This window comes from Armigeres subalbatus, chromosome 3 (assembly GCF_024139115.2).
Source record: "Armigeres subalbatus isolate Guangzhou_Male chromosome 3, GZ_Asu_2, whole genome shotgun sequence".
Taxonomy (NCBI): domain Eukaryota; kingdom Metazoa; phylum Arthropoda; class Insecta; order Diptera; family Culicidae; genus Armigeres; species Armigeres subalbatus.
In genome coordinates, this window is record NC_085141.1 from 125,855,330 (window position 1) to 125,873,240 (window position 17,911).

Here is a 17,911-nt window from a genome sequence, read left to right on the forward strand (position 1 = left end):
GCTAAAATAATTCATCAGTAAATTTATAAGTATTTTTTTCTATTTGTCTTGCAGAGGCGTCCGCCGAGAGGATGTCTGCTATCAGACATCGACCTCTGGCAACACAGAACGAGAGCGATGACAACTTCACGGACGATGAGAGTACCCCTTTGACACAGGACATCTATGGCGGAAGGTGAGTCATACATAATATAAGGATTCTCCATCTAACATTTAGTTTGTAAAAAAGATTGAATGTTGTTCAATAATGTTTTTAAAATTCAATCCTACCAAAGTAAATGAACATGATGGATCTTGCTAAGCTTGAATCGACTTTCCAAAACCCACTACAAGCTTACATATTTTACTTCAAAAAATGTCAACCACATGATAAAAGCTTCGTATTATACCACCATCAAATTACAGGGTTAGAACGTTTCGTTACATTTCTGCTAACATTTAGCAAAGCTAGAAGGACAAGAAAAATAAGTTCCGAGGTGGCGTTGAATATATTAAACCTACCATATTCAATAGACAAACCGGTTTCGAACCGGCATAAATTTTGTTAATCAAACCAGATCAAACGAGGTGGTGTCTATCTGGTATGCGAATGATAGGTTTATCACTCATGTTCGGTTGAAAGGCAGGAACCGTTGTTGCTGTCGGGTTGGGTCATACCACGTGGCGACAAAACCACACACAAGTCATTCAAGCTAGCGCTAAGTATAAATACCTTCTCGACCTTGACCTGTGCCATTCGTGTGGCGTGGTGAAACGTATTCGATCGAATGTTCGGACTCATCGATCATTATACTGGAACGAAGCTGGCGTCCTTTCACTTTTAATTTGCCGCTCTAGACGATGATGGGGCTTCCATTGATTGTCACAATCAGATGGTTCAAATGCTGTGAATTTTAGAACAAACAAATTTAGAATAGAAAGGTATTCCCAAAAACCCAACAGTGATTCGTTGTTCTTGTACCAATTCGATTCAGGTTTACAGCATGACTCATATTCCAAACCCTCAACTGTAAAAGGTCATATCGAAATTAATCACTTTGTTCTATAAGGTCTTCAGTTAGTGCTTGATCCGCCTTACAGAAACCAAACACATTTGGTGTGAAAAAGCAAGCGTTCGGCGTTAGAGTAATTTGAGTCATCAAACAGGCGTAACACACTAAGAAAACTTGCATTATTTTGAGGAATTCAACGAGACCGTTTATTGATTTAAGGCTCCCTCAGACCTAAGCGATTCCATCGCCGGGACGGCGACAACTAGACGCCACGATTCTATCGCTGAGTCGCTGCAGGCAATGTTTCATTTGGGGAGGGGTTATTTGGCCGAAACCCATTCGGCAAAAAGTCATTTGGCCGAATGCCACTAGGCCGAACAAGCCATTAGGCCGAAACCCATCTGGCCGGAAGTCATTTGGCCGAAAGGGTAGTTTGGCCGAATGGGTCATTTGGCCGAATGGGTCTTTTGGCCAAAGGGTCGTTTGGCAGAAAGGGTCGTTTGACCGAAAGGGTCGTTTGGCCGAATGGGTCGTTTGGCCAAATGGGTCATTTGGCCGAAAGGGGCATTTGGCTGAAAGGGTAAGTTGGCCGAAAGGATCATTCGGCCGAAAGGGTTGTTTAGCCGAAAAGGTCGTTTGGCCGAAAGCGTCATTTGGCCGAAAGGGTCGTTTGACCAAATGGGTTGTTTGGTCGAATGGGTCGTTTGGCCGAAAGGGTCATTTGGCCAAAAGGGTAATTTGGCCGAAAGTGTGATTTTGCCGAAAGGGTCGTTTGGCGCTATGGGTCATTTGGCCAAAAGTGTAATTTTGCCGAAAGGGTCATTTGGCCTAATAGGACATTTGGCCGAATAGGTCATTTAGCCGAAAAGTTTATTAAAAAATGAGAAATTAGGAATGAGAAGAGAGACAACTCACTACTCACTTTGCGCTCCTCTTTTTTAACAGTGAAAAGTGACAAATGAGAAGTGAGAAGCGAGACGTCTCACTTCTCACTCCTCATTTATCCCTACTCGCTGTAAATAGTGAGAAGCGGGAAGTGAGTAGTGAGACGTCTCACTATTCTTTTCGCATTTCTCACTTTTTACAGCTAAACTGAGAAATTAGCAGTGAGAAGTGAGACGTCTCATTTCTCTTTCTTCATTTCTCATTTCTCACTGTGAAAAGTGAATAATGAGACGTCTCACTACTCACTTCGCTCTTCTCATTTTTGACAGCAAGAAGTGAGAAATGAGGAGTAAGAATAAAGACGTCTCACTTCTCACTCCTCATTTATAAGTGATATAAGTTTCCTCCTCGTTCAAACGACCTTTTCGGACAAACGATCCTTTCGGCCAAACGACCCATTCGGCCAAACGACCCATTCGGTCAAACGATCCTTTCGACCAAATGATCCATTTGGCCAAACGACCCATTCGCACAAAAGACCCTTTCGGCCAAATGACCAACGACCCTTTCGGCCAAATGACCCTTTCGGTCAAACAACCATTTCGGCCAAATAACCCTTTCTGCCAAACGACCTTTTCGGCCAAACGACCCTTTCTGCCAAATGATCCTTTCGGCCAAATGACCTATTCGGTCAAACGACCCTTTCGGCCCAATTTCCCTTTCGGCTAAATGCCTTTAGGCCAAACGACCCTTTCGGACAAATTACCCTTTCGGCCAAATGACCCATTCGGCCAAATGACTTTCGGCCTAATAATGGTCCGTTAGGCCAAATGGTATATTCGGCCAAACAACTTTCGGCCTAGTGGCATTCGGCCAAATGACTTCCGGCCGAATGGGTTTCGGCCAAATGACCCTTTCCTGTTTCATTTACCCTTACCCATTTACCCTCAATATCAATGGCGACAAAATCGGAGTCGCCAAGCGATAGAATCGCGACGCGATTGTCGCGTCGCGTGTGTTTGGGAGAACCGTTATGCACAGACAAACAGTTTGAACATTTATCTGAAAAATCCATCGATCAGCTCCTCAACCACCATCTTGCGAGCATGTTACATGAAACAATGTTTCGTATGACATTGTCACCAGAAGGCGCTGGAGTGAAATGTCAAACTCGAAGGATCGCGACGCGATTGTCGCGTCGCGTGTGTTTGGGAGAACCGTTATGCACAGACAAACAGTTTGAACATTTATCTGAAAAATCCATCGATCAGCTCCTCAACCACCATCTTGCGAGCATGTTACATGAAACAATGTTTCGTATGACATTGTCGTCTCATTTCGGCGCTGGCGTGGAGTGAAATGTCAAACTCGAAGGATAACAACGCTAGCGCCTCTAGTAGTGAAATGCGCAATCAATCAAATTCAAATTGACCGTTGAAGTCACGGTCGATGGTAATTTCTTTAGTGTTACGTCTGTTTGTCTTTGCTTAATGGTTGACGGTAACTTCTCCTGTTCGATATTTTAAGTAACGTTTTAAAGTTTCCGTATTTTGCAGTATGCGACTATTATTGGCAGCTCTAACAAATTTCGGGTAACCCAATGAAAAATACGCCACATTTAAACACTCAATTCAAAGCTAAAATTTAAGAACATGAAATTCGCAAACATTTCAGCTATCAATTTCTTTCAAGGAGCTATATTTTACTAAGGTGGCGCAAATCAGCAACAAAGTACTAAGGTGGCGGAGATTAGCGTTATAGCGTGCCTCTAGTTCCCTCTTTTACTCTGCCGCTGATCTATGCTACGCAAATAGTGACATCACTATTGAAAGAGTGAAAGAGTGAAAGAGACAAGTGGCTTGCAGCGCCACCTTAGTAAATTCTAGCTCATTGACATACTTTGGAATAGAGAATCAGAATGATTTGTGCATATATCAAGTACACGTTTAATAGACACCACGCAGTATGATTAACGTTCTAAATTTAACAAACGAACAAGACAACCGATTCGTCTTTAAATTTTGAAAAAAAAAATTAAACAAAAATTTAAAAAGTTTATTCCAACGTAAATTTTATATACCGGAGCGATAATCGAACCTAGCCGCTCTCAGAATAGTCTTGCTTTGTAGCCGCATATCTTTCCGTTAGGGTAAAGAAGATCCCCCGGATGAGTAATTACAGATAGTGTAATCTAAATCGCAACATATTCCGCAACTGGCATTCGTACGAGCTGGAAGCCAAAAAAAGACTAAAACAACTGCAATTCATTTTTGCTCAGTTCGATACTAGGGTAAATCACTACTTGGGCCTATGGACCCGATTCCCGGCTCACTGCACAGAAAACTAAAGATTTATACTTTTTGGAAGCCGTAGGCTTATGATTGATAATTTTAAAAAACTCTCCCATTTATTTCGCACAATACTCAATATTGTTTAACCATTTATTTCACTCCTAATTGGTCCAATTATAGAAAACAAAAATGTAGATTTCGAACATTCGCTCTCCGTTGCTGCACCACTGAGCCGGAGTGAATCTTTCCACTTTTACAAAACAGTATTTTCATATAAACACCTACCTGGAAATCGTCACAGTACTCGATACAATCATTGGTTGAAGCTGTTAATCACCACACACTAATTCTAAACTCACGCACTTTCATCTTTTCTAGTTGTTCGTTTCACTAGAACTAATATAAACATATTAGAGTACATTTAAAAATGTATCCTCAAACCAAACAAAAATTCACCTCGGCATAAGAACTTCTAGCCGCACCGTGCTGCCAAAAGGCCAGGATTTTTTTTAGTATGAAAAAAATCCTTCATCGTTCATAGGAAAACTATCTAATACGTTGACGCTATCATGTTATTTATAATTCTCTCGATTTCAAAAAGTGAAAAAAATATAGTTTTTAAGCGTTTGGAAGTAATTTGTATGAGCGAATATATCTTTTCAACCAAATAAAAATTATTATAAATAATAACATCTGGCATCATGTCGACGTTGAACGTGCATATTTTTGTTTACGTCGCATTTTCTACCGTCCCGAGAGAGAATGAGAGTAAGATGCTGAGAGATTGAGCGAAATTTTGCTTAGGCCGGGAACTAGTTTGGAAGTGGGCCGGATTTGAAATCGCTATGACTGAAATTAGTGCTGGACCTCGTTAATTTAAATCAAATAAAAGCCTTTTCAAACGATGTTTACCAAGAAAAGCTATTTTTAAGCAGAAGTGAACCCCATTGCAGTATTGCACGGCCCACGAAATTAAGGAAAAAATGCTTCCTGTCATAAATATCAATTAAGTAATGCAGTCGTATGCATGTTAGGCCGGGAATGGGGTAAGAAACCCTATCTAAACATGAGCGATGAGAAATTAGATTTTTATCCAACCCAATGTACAACCATCCCGTTGTCAGTGTAGCAACTTAGTGATAAGTTCATTCATGAAATGCTCTGCAACCTATGTATTGTAGTATAGTACGCTAGAGCCAATAATTATCACTTACTCAAATCTTAGTGATGGCTACGATGCTTGTTTTGCTCAATTATCGTTCATGTGTGTAGCGCGCGCACCGTAGACACAAACCTATAATTATGCCAAGTTCAACGTGCAATTCATGCAAATGAGACAATCAAGATGTGAATGATTGGTTAATAGTCACCGGTTCAATTCAAATCACTACAATAATGAAAAACTTTCCATCCTTATTAACTATCCACATTCACAAAAAAATACATCCTCCTTCGCTACATTTGCACAATTATGACTCGAAGTGATGCATCTTCTTCTTCCTACCGTGTACTGTATACTGATCATAATTTATATTACTCGGCAAGGAAATTTACATAAACCTTTCGAATCAGTTGCGATTGGCATATGAATCCCAATCTTAATCGATCTCGGTCTTGTTATTTAATGAGACGTTGACTCTTGTACGCACTGCCAAAGTACCTTCACCAGTACCAGTTTTTTGACGTAAACTACGTCTATTCTTTTTAGATCAAACCTGGGTTTGTGCCACGGCTCAGTAGATTTATAGAATAATTTAGAGATCTATTTGGGCATCATCCCCTATTCCTGGCAAGAGTTCCATTTTACCCCACCTGCTACACCAGGAGTAGGAAACTTATTACTTTAGACGTTTTTAGTTGATCCCAATTTCGTGTAACCACGTTTTTTTTAATCAAGAGGAGAGCTGCAATCCATTTTGGACTACTTCTTCTTTTTGCCTTTCTCGTACACTAAGTGTACGTAAAGGCTATAATACTGCTTCAAAAACAAAATTTTGATAGGAGGCCCGGAGGGCCGATTCTTATATACCGATCGACTCAGCTCGACGAATTGAGGTGATGTCTGTATGTGTGGATGTATGTGTGTGTGTGTGTATGTGTGTATGTGTGTATGTGTGTATGTGTGTATGTGTGTATGTGTACAAATTTTGTAGACACACTTTTTTGAACTTCCCATTGTCCGATTTGCTCGCAACAAGTTGCAGGCGACGCGGAATTCAGTCCCATTGTTTGCTATTGAAAATTAGATCAATAGCTCATCGCAATCTGGAGTTATGGCCAAAAACTGTTTTTGCGTATAAAAAACAGCAAAATATTCTGCACTGAATTTTCCTAGATTCGAACTGCTGACCTTTGGGGTGGAAAGCGCTTACTATACCACAAAACCATCGAGAGACACATGGTAAGAATAAATATAAGTTGTACAGTATTCATCAAATTGGTATACGTTCATTTCTTTTCAAAGCCACAGAGTTCACTCTGCTAGAGTGACAGTACCAATATTGGAAGTGGTATTGATTCAGTGAAAGAAGACAAATTTGATGAAATCAATAGGGGTTCGAAAGTGATAGTTTTAAGGCATTAACGGAGAGACAAACTTTGAATTGGCTAGACAGGAAATTGAATTCATTTCGCCTTGATAATTAATCTAAATTTCTTGGAGTAAAATGAGCCGTCGCAAGCATAATCGTCCAATATTGATTTTGCATGGAAGAAAATATGGAACAGTTACGCTTGCGGCGGCAGTATATAGGTAGGAAAGCCATTTTGTTGGGGAAATTATTGTTTTCAATTAGTATTCATTCATCACCAACACACCGCTTTGGCCCTGACGGAAGCGAGTAAACAAAATGGGGGCCGGGTGATGCTTTTTTATTTCACCCGGTAAGGGATATAAGGCGTCAATTTTAAAATAATTGTTAAAACGTTAAAACACATTTTAGCCGAAAATAGCTAGATTTTTCGAGTTCGAAATTTAATTTACTTTTAGATTGGCAACATGAAAATCTAATTATTTCGATTAAAAACATGTGTAAATATGTAGCCTAACATTTAGGTGAAGATTTCGGCTATCTGTGTTGGATTGCGTGGGAGTGCTCTCAGATTTGACAAATCGATGTTTTAACCTTTAACGCAGAGAAGTCGTTTTAAAAATTTGGTATTGAGTTATATAGAAAAGAAAAATTGTTTATAAATATGTTTTCGAAAAAAAAGAGAACCGAACGAGCGTCGAACATAGACTCTCTGAGTGAGAGCCTAGAACGATACCCCTCAGCTATCTTTACTTCTTGGAAGAGCGGTGATCGAAGTATAAGAGCTTATACGCAATTTGCACTGATCATCGTCTGCTTGTGCATTCGTGTGGCAACGCACCGGATGCTGTGTTTAGGTTCCGTGGCATATTTAAATCATCTGACGTTGAAAAACATATACGATTGAGTCTACGTTATGTGCTTTTGTGTCAATTCATTCAGATATGTCACCTAATATTCATAGTGTTTTGATGTGCAGGGAAGCAACATCAATTTCAACGTTTAATTTGAATCCTCTGTAATGCAGTCTTCCTGGCGTTACAGCAAATAATCTATATTGGCACAGTATATGTAGAAAATAAAACAATTTATTTTAGTAAATGGTTTTGATTTTCTTCAAATATTAACTTACTATATTTCTACCTTTTCGCTTGCATATCTTCTGTGTTGTTGTGATAGTTAATTAATTCATGCTATACATAAGTCCTAAATCTTGGACTTCGCTAGACCAATTAATTGGAACCCCATTCATAGTGATAACATATATGTTTGAAGTTTTCAAATATCACTCGGATTATGTGGGAGAAGCTGAGTTTCGGAAAGATTCGGAGAAAATGTTCCATTCTTGCAAGTCAACGGAAAATATATCCAAACTTTTCTACAATCCAAGCATGTTTTGGATCATGTAGTAATCTCAGTTCGATCATTTAGTTTGTCGATGACTCATCCCGGAGGTTAAATTTCAAAACGTGTTTTATGGTGGACTTCTGGTGCGAAATTTTTTCGACAGCTCTGCCCTACAGTTTGTTGTTTTAATTTAACTAATAATCGATTTAAAGCACTAGTTTGTAATAACTTATACTGAATGATAACAATTTTTTTATTAGTTATTATTAGTCAGTATAGGTTACTGCAACCAGCGCTATCATTTTGTTATTAGTGCAAAAGAAACAACAATAAGGCAGAGTTGTATAAACCTTCGCACTAGAAATGGTGGACATCTCGTTTGAAATTCAACTTTTGGAATGAGTTATTGACAAACTACTAAATGTACAGGTTTGATAATTAATAAATTAATTAAGTATAATATTAGGTATGCAATCAGTATGATATAAAGTATTACACATTATTGGCCCGACTATGCTGATTTAGGTAACACCAGCTCTGTCACGAGTAATCTATCAGATTGTGTACATGGATAGTTTACCTGTATGGAGTGAACTGATAAATAATTTTGGATCTTTTAGATTTTGGATACAAAAGCAAATTAAAATTAATTAGTTCTAATTCAACCTTCGTACCATCACTGTGAAATGCTCTCCATATGAAAAAAAGCAACCATAGTAGAATTATCTTCAGATTTTTAAGGTCGGATCTTATTCGTGAATTTTAGTTGAAAAGTGGTTGAATGTCAATGACAAAACGAAGCTGCTATCAGCAAAAATGAATTCTTACCAATATGAAAAGTAGTATTCAAAACAATAATTAAAAGGCTAGCTTATTGATTGGGTGACAGAAGCCTAAGCTGGATTCTGACTTCAAACTGGGAAGCACTCGAATGTTTGCCAACTGGAAACATTTTTGTTCTATATCCCGGATGTTTTTGTAATACTAAAATAAATGCTAATACTAAAATAAAACGTCACTGCATTCGCTTCAGTCGCTTGCCTTTGGATGAACATTGCAGAAGGAAGCATCACCAACACGCCCATTGGCCCATCACCCCGGCAAGGGTGAAGGGCGTCAATTTTAAAATGATTGTTAAAATGTTAAAACACATTTTAGCCGAAAATAGTTAGATTTTTCGGGTTTGAAATTTAATTTTCTTTTAGATTGGCAACATGAAAGTCTAATTATTTCGATTAAAAGATATGTGTAGATATGTAGTCTAACATATATATGTTATACTTCGGCTACCTAAATACTTCGGCTACCTGTTGGTGGTGTTGGTGTTGCGTGGGAGTGCTCTCGCCTCTCAGATTTGACGAATCGATGTTTTAATCTTAGTTTACAAACGCAGAGAAGTAGTTTTAAAAATGTGGTATTGAGTTATAGAAAATAAAAATTGTTTATAAATTGTTTTTGAAAAAAAAATGAGAACCGAACGAGCGTCGAACACAGATTCTCTGAGTGAGAGGCTAGAACGTTACCCCTCAGCTATCTTTACTTCTTGGATGAGTGGTGATCGAAGTATAACACCTTATACGCAATTTGCACTTATCATCGGCTGCTTGTGCATTCGTGCGGCAACGCACCGGATGCTGTGTTTGAAGATCTCAAATAGCACTCGGATTTTGTGGGAGAAGCTGAGATTCGGTAGGATTTGAAGAAAATTTTTCTTTTTGGCAAGTCAATAAAAAATGTATCCAAACTTTTCTACAATCCAAGCATGTTTTGGATCATGTAGTAATCTAAGTTCGATCATTTAGTTTGTCGATTACTCATACCAGAAGTTAAATTTTAAACGTGTTTTATGGTGGACTTCTGGTGCGAATATTTTTCGACATTTATCCTCTGGAATGAGTTATTGACAAACTACTAAATTATCGAACCTATATTACTAAATGATCGAAAACATCCTTGCTATAATCCATAACAAATTACTCTAAGGCAATCAACGATTTTTGATTTCCTGATAGAATAATATCAGGTATGCAATCAGTATGATATAAAGTATTACACATTATTGGCCCAAGTATGCTGATTTCGGTAACACCAGCTCTGTCACGAGTTATCTATCAGATTTTTTGCAGTGATAGTTTACCTGTGCAGAGTGATCTGATAAATAATTTTAGATCGGTTCATTATAATATATACAAAAACAAATTAATATGAATCAATTTTAATAAAACCTTCGGTTAATCACTCCGAAATGCTCTCCATATGAAGAAAAGCAACCATAGTAGAATTCCTTCAAATTTTATTAAGTCGGATCAAATTCGTAAATCTTAGTTAAAAGTGGTTGAATGTTAATGACAAAACGGAACTGCTATCAGCAAAAAAATAATTCTTATCTATATGAAGAATCATACTATTCAAAACAATAATTTTAAAAAGGCTAACTTATTGATGGGTGCCAGAAGCCTAAGCTGGATTCTGACTTCAAAACAAGAAACACTCGAAAGTTTGTCAAATGACCAACATTATGGATCATATATCCAAAACTATGGACCATATTACCGAATTGGATCATAATCACGATCATAATCAAAAAGAATAATTGAATTCTTCATGATACTTCTGGATACGCCTGAGCTATTTTTTGGATTTAAGGTAGCGTTTTATGGAACATTCAGATGTTTATGGATCGTTTTTCATTTTTTATGGATCGTTTTTGTGCATTTAACGGTACAAAGTAAGGCTGCCATAAACAAATGTGAAAAATATGTTTGTCAACCCTTTTGAACGAGCGAGAAAGGCATCATCACCGCTAGGTGGATTACTCAGGGTTTTTTTTTATGGTTCTACATTTCCACTGGAACTTGGTCCGCTTTTCAACTTGGTGTTCTATAAGCATTTCCTCAGTTATTAATTGAAAGCTTTTCTGTGCCCGCCATTGCATGAGTATGTATCTTGTGTGGAATGTACAATGGATACACTATGTTCAGGGAAGTCGATAATATTTAACAAAAATTAATTAGATCCTAGTTAGATAGTTAGAAGCGGTAAAAATCATGTTTTTTTTCTGGGAAAGTTGACATGAATTAAGTCAGCTGAGGCAACGAAACAAGAAACAAATGTGAATGGGATAAAATTGAGAGTTGAAAATTTTATAAGAAGTTAGCTAGGGCAGTGATCCCCAAAGTGCGGCCCTCGAATCCATTTTCTGCGGCCCGCGAAGGATTTCAGAATATACACTACATGTGGCCCGTTTATATGCATAAGAAACGCTTTTCATCATACTCAGTTTTTTGTTATACTCAGGGAATCTGTCAAGTTCACAACATTACTATGTATAATCACCATCATGATTAATTAAATTCATCAGTTCATAGATGTTACGTAGGCCAACAGCAAGCAACTTCGATGGTATTGCCCCGGGCTATGAAAATAGCAAATTCGTCAATTTTTTCGCAGATTCCAATTGTCAAAAACGGTCAAACTAATGTTGTCACATACTGCTCTGAAATAAGGAAATTTTCAATACAAGTGAGGATTTGGCAAAATTTAAATTTTCTTTATTTTTAACTTAAGAAAGCAAGCTGAAGATTGACGTACTTTACGCTACCGTCGTGCATGGCTTTTTTTGACTGCGGGAGCTACTTTGGATTTTTGATTTTCTAAAAAAAACTAAACGGAAAAAATACCAAATTTGAAACAGAAAGTTGCCATCCAACAATCCAAACAACCATCCAACCAATCAACACTGTGATAATGGCAATTTGAGAGTAATTTACTTTATAATTTTTGTTTCAAAATGTCCAAAATAGCCTTCGATCTATCAAAAGAACCCTCGATCGATGGTACCTAAAATATTTAACAAAGTCAAGAATTTCCCAAGCTCCGATTAGTTGACGAATAAAAGGTTTCTGAAAAAATCAATTGATCGGAAATCTGGAAACAAGGCACATAGTGCGGAAATCAGATTTATTCGATTTCTATTCAAAACTGCTGGTAAGTTTACTTGGCTTTGAAACATGTTTGTCGTTATTTGATACGACAAACTATGATCAATGGTGGCTCGAAATCTCAATTTTTATCTATTCGTTCAATGACACAGAATTGGGAGATTTCAATATTTTTACTGCTTAAAAAGGGAATAAAACTATCAGTTTATTTATTTCATGCAGTTACGCGCATACATTTTGCATATTTAAAGTCCTTGAACGGATGGAATGAGGTTAAGGAATCGTTATATTATGTTATGTGTAGTGAACAATAATCCTTCAACAAAAATTCAAAATCTTAGAATCGGACGGCATATGATCATTTGGGAAAGAAGATTAATATATGTTCTGCAAACTATGCTAAAAACATGTTGTTGCGAAAAGATTTTTATCGTCTTTAGTATTAACTGCGGTGATAAAACCCGTAGAATAATAGTAGTTTGTGCAACAAGTTGCAAAAAGATGATTTTTTCAGCACGAGTTGTACGTTTATCCAACGAGGCTAGCCGAGTTGGATAAATACTACGAGTGCTGAAAAAATCGAGTTTTGCAACGAGTTGCACACGCTATTTTTTGCAATGACGAAAAATGGACTTTAACTTGATAAATTCGTACCAAAATTGTACAGCCTAATTCACTCCACATGGATATTCTCGCTAATAAATTATTTTGCTGCCGAGAACAATCAGATTCCATGGCACCGTGCCACATTGCTTAGTTCGATGAGCCGTGAAGCGATAGATGTACTTGCCTTTGGAAATTTTTGATGTCATGTCCATCAATGTATTTCATTTATTACGCGACGCAGAGAATACACTATTTGAACACTTCCCCCAGCTCATTCAGCAATATGAAGTCATGTAACTACTGTTCTGATGTTGGTTTTTCATTATAGCACCCAAATGAGTGTTATAATGAATATTATGCAACCCATTTGAGTTGCATAATGTTCATTAAAGCACCCATTTCGTTGGTATGGAAAAGTAGGCCGTTTTATCACTCAAAGACGAACTGTAAACCAGATATTATGATCAGGAATTGCAAAAAATGTTTTTACAAGTATGTTATTTAAAGAAGATTCATCGCAACAAATTTTATTGAAATGTGAAATAGATATTCAAAATAATTCATTAAGCAGCAAAAATCTACATGAAATTGAAAACAAATCATGCAAATGTACTGTGGCCCGCTTCAACAGTTCGAAATTGCTATGCGGTCCTTGATAGTAAACATGCTGGGGACCACTGAGCTAGGGCAATGATTTATCTACATCTCGATGTTCTATATCTTGGTATCTCTTCCTGTATGGATGGTTTTCTCGGTTTCTTCAATATACATACATTTGGACTTTCTACATCTCAATAAACTCCCTATCTCGATATCTCTCTGTCTCGTTGTGTTGTAGTCATATTTCGTGCAGGATTCTCTCTCCCTATATCGATATGTATGTATGTATATTCAATTTTTTAGGCTACTAGACCATATTTGGACAATAACAAACACATCAAAACAAGAAATGGCATACGTTTTGTTGCCGTTTTTCATAGAAACGAGATTTTTTCGATCTAGTACCCATTTAAATTTTCCTTCAATTCCTTGATCTCTTGATCTCTCCTTGTCTCTTCAATATCGAGATGTGGAGAGGCGACTGTATAACTATGCTGAAGATTGTCTCTTGATAAGGCAGCATCCGGCAGTTGAAGTACTGCTTTAGAACAAACAAATAAATTGATCAAATCAAAAACATCTTATTTCAAATTAATTCAATTTCCCTTGAAACCAAATCACTTTTTGCCCTTGAGTTTAATCACTCGCTGCAGACAAACGAGGAACGCAACGTACGAGGACCGCAGGTGCTCACAGGCTGCCGCTAGATGTCGCCTCAGGGTATGCATACCTTCATGTTTTTTAGAGCAGACTGCAGCATCTAACTTACTACAGACTCTGAAATCCATAGGGTTCAGGCGTTCAGGTCTGAACCACTTGACCACTCCGGCCACTCCGAACTCGAACCTATCCCCGAACAATGTTCCCCAACCCAGAGTTGGGTTTTCGTTGCTTTATGAGCGGTACCAGTTTCTGTTGGAAACCCCCATCCCTGCAACCAAAATAACGACGTGCCCACGGTTCGACGACGATCTGTAGAACAAGTTCGCGACATGTATTTTGGATGATCTTCACTTCTTCAGGGACAAACACCAGCGGAATACGGCATCACCGAATTTGGTTGTCGCCTGGTGTCCGTCAGCACGTCGGCATAGGCTCGTGATCTTTCTGGCAATAAAACCTTGTTTTTCTGCTTATTCACGACCTGCTGTACGGTGAAGAGTTTCTCGGCGGTAAACACGATATTCTCCAACCATCCATCCTCTGCGGCAGCACCTTCACATTTTTTTTTTTGATTCACCGAAAGGTCTTAAACTTTGAATCTTTTGTAGTGCTTGGCCTGATGTTTATCTTTCAGGATCCGACGGAGACTCCTCTCCAATACGTTGAAAACCTCCGTCATTTTAGTGGCACTACGTCTATTAATTCTTTTAAGGTGCCATTGACAGCCAAAACTCAATGTAAACAATTCCAAAAGGAGTCGACCAAAGTTTCTGATAGTAAAGTTGCACAAAGAGGATCTGCTTACACTAAAGTCATTCACGCAATACAGCGGAACAACGACGGAAACGGCAGATTTGACAGTTAGTCCATATGTTTTCTGTCAAATTTTCCGTTTCCGTCGCCGTTCCGCTGAATTCTGTATGATGCTCATGTTATAATGTTGGCAACTTACATTTTTGTTCAACCCTTCTAGTGACTTAACGGGATAACTTAATTTGTTAAAAAAATTATTTTGAGCTTTTTAGTGGAATGTCTTCACTTGTCATAAGACGAGTTTATACAATCCCATTGAATTCCACCACTTAAGTGCATCTTGACAGTTACGTATTTCGACCTCAACAGTAAGGCCGTCTTCAGTGTCTCGTCGAGTCAAGTACGAGACACTGAAGACGGCCTTACTGTTGAGGTCGAAATACGTATCTGTCAAGATACAATTAAGTGGTGGAATTCAATGGGATTGTATAAACTCGTCTTATGACAAGGGATAACTTAACTTAACTAAGATAACCAAGATACCCACACAAAAAAAAACAAATAAGTTTATTGTAGACTCTTTATATGGAAGTGTATTCAAGTGTTTTTAAGTAGTTTCCAAAACAAATCTAATGCGTTTTAAATGTTGCGTTTTGATTTGCCGAAATAATCATCAGGCTATAACAATACTTCCGCCTTACCAACAAGCAGTTGCTTTATTTGCTCGATAGGTAGACCACATACAAACCGACGTAACACTAGAGAAATTAGAGGCGCTAGCGTCGTAGTCCTTTCGATTTGACATTTCACTTCAGCGCCTTCTGGTAACTATGTCATACGAAACATTGTTTCGTGTAGCATGCTCTTACGATGGTGTGGTACAGGATTTGGGCAATTCATTTGTTAGAAAAATGTTCAAGCTGTTATGTCTGTTTGTCTGTGGGTAGATGGTTGGTACCACTCAAGCGTTATGGATTCAGAAAATAAAAATAAGGTGGAATAGGCTTGTGAAAAAAGTTTTGAACAAATTGCTCACATGACATGCAGATAACATTTTACAGCAAATTTCATCTCATTCATTTGGACGTCGAATAGTAAATCTAGCCAGCCATTTTTTTATTTTTCGGTTTTCCATGCCGTTTCAATCGATCAGTGCTTCTCTTCAATTGAAAAATTCTATTCTGTCAATTGAGATACACGTCATTCGGTGATCGAAAAATGGGAATTCGCAAGAAAAATATATACCATACCTATTTATTATTTCAAATGTATTATTGAAACCGAATTGATATCCGTGCCAATTGTGATAAAGATTGCACCATAAAATGATTCACGGTTAATTTTCAAACTGACATGATATGCAGTAAAAAGTCAATTGAACAGTTCGGGGGCAAATCAACGCCACTTGACCGAATCCACACAAAAAATTCACATGATGAGAGTAATAAGAAGTGATAAAAAACGAAGTTAATAATGATAATTGCGAAGTGTGAAGTTGAAAGTGAGGAATGGGAGATTTAGTAAAGTGTGAGGTGGGAAGTGAGAAAAGAAAAGCGAGAAAAGAGGAGTGGGAAGTGAGAAATAATAAGTGAACAGAGATAGGTGAGTAAAAAAAAGTGAGTAGAGAGAAGTGAGAAGTCCTATTTCCTTCTTCGTTCTACTAATTTCTTCCTTCTTCCATATTGATCCTTTTTCATTATTTCTCCCGTCTTCTTTTTTTTCTGTCTCCCTTCCTTATTTTTCAATCTTTCTTCTTCATATTTATTTCTTATCTCTTTTTTGGTCTCTCTTCCGCGACTTTCTTATAGGCTATAGGCTACAACATCTTGCTTCTCCTCTCTTCTTTCTCGCATCTTCATTCTTTGCTCTTTCTTCTTCCTCCTTCCTCCTCTCTCTTCCTTCTTCCTTCTTCCTTTTCCTTCTTCTTTCTCTTTTCTTTCTTCTTCTTTATACTTCCTTCATTTTCCTGAATTTCCTCCTTTTTTGATTTATTTGAAAAATAACTTTCGTTCGCATTTCTCAATTTTCACTAATCAGTTCTCATCTCTCACTTGCACTGTTCAGTTATCATTTCTCACTTTTCACGGATTAGTTCTCATTTCTTACTTCGAACATGTCACTTATCATTTCACATTACCTCAATAGAGCAGGCAAAAACAAAAGCAACCAAATACCAGTCCCATCAACTGTACTCGGATCAATAAAAAGAAGTTAAATGCTGCCACAGACGGGACAAACGAGCGTGGGTGGACTTCTTGGCCGACAAAGGGGAGAAAGCCGCAACAACCGGCGATATTCGTCTGCTCTACTGGATATCTGGATCGGTCGGAGGATATCGGTGAAAGACACGACAGGACAGTTAATCACTGGCGCAATAGATCAGGTAAAACGTTGGCTCGAGCACCTTGGATCAACTTCTTCAAGTTTTTAACTACGAAAAATCATTCGATCGTCTGAATCTCGAGAACCTGCGAACCCTGGGAACCCTGAGGTCCAAGGGTGTTCTAGATCAAATCGATGGCCTCATCAAAGCGCTTTATGAGGTATGGGGCTTTTACGTGCAGAATCTGCAGTATGAGACTTTTATGTACAGAATCCAGTATTACGGAGCTTTGTCTGATCCATCCGGATCCGGGTAGTCGCTAGAATGAAGCAAAAATGTATTCTATCTCCGCTACTGTTCCTTATCGTAACCGACGGGATAGTGGTGAATGCGATTGACCCTGTCCCAAAGCATGGGCTTCCCAAACAGTTTATTACTATGGAGCATCTGAACGATCGAATGCCATTGAAAACCGATATCAACAGAAATTCGTGAGCATAAATGGAGGTGTGTTTGCCACACTTTACGAAAAAAAAACAAAAACGAAATATGTAAACAAGCGCTGGAATGGAATCCGACTGAACATCGCTGACCCTGGGGCTCGCGGCGACAAAGAAATAAATGGAGCCGCTAGGAATCTGACCTGGGCCCGGTCAAGGCTGTAACGTGCTGCCACCCAGAATGAAGATCTTCGTATGTACCCCAGGGGAGCTTAACACATTACGCTCAAATAGTTACTCCGAAAGCCATCCGATCAGCCTTCAGTTTCAGTCCAAGTTTCATGGCGTATGAAGCCAATCGAGCTTCGACCGTAGACTACGGAACTTTAGCTGGTTACAAAGTCCGTAATTATTCGCAGCTGCAAATACGCCCTTTTCATCTCGCGGATAACGTGGACTCAATCAACTGTCTAAGGCGAGTTTATTATTTTCCATTTAATTCCACCACGTTTTGTTATCTTTACAGATACGTATTTCGA

At 38.2% G+C, this 17,911-nt stretch overlaps 1 protein-coding gene across 8 annotated transcripts in view; it reads left to right on the plus strand.

Moving 5' to 3' along the window:
• Positions 1-17,911, plus strand: part of LOC134227992 (chitin synthase chs-2) — a 136,811-nt gene that overhangs the window by 77,622 nt on the left and 41,278 nt on the right. For all 8 annotated transcript variants that reach the window (XM_062709731.1, XM_062709729.1, XM_062709735.1 and 5 more), the window contains one exon: positions 55-175. In XM_062709731.1, coding sequence (XP_062565715.1) covers positions 72-175 — 104 coding nt within the window. In that variant the 5' untranslated portion in view covers positions 55-71. The remainder of the gene's footprint in view (positions 1-54; positions 176-17,911) is intronic.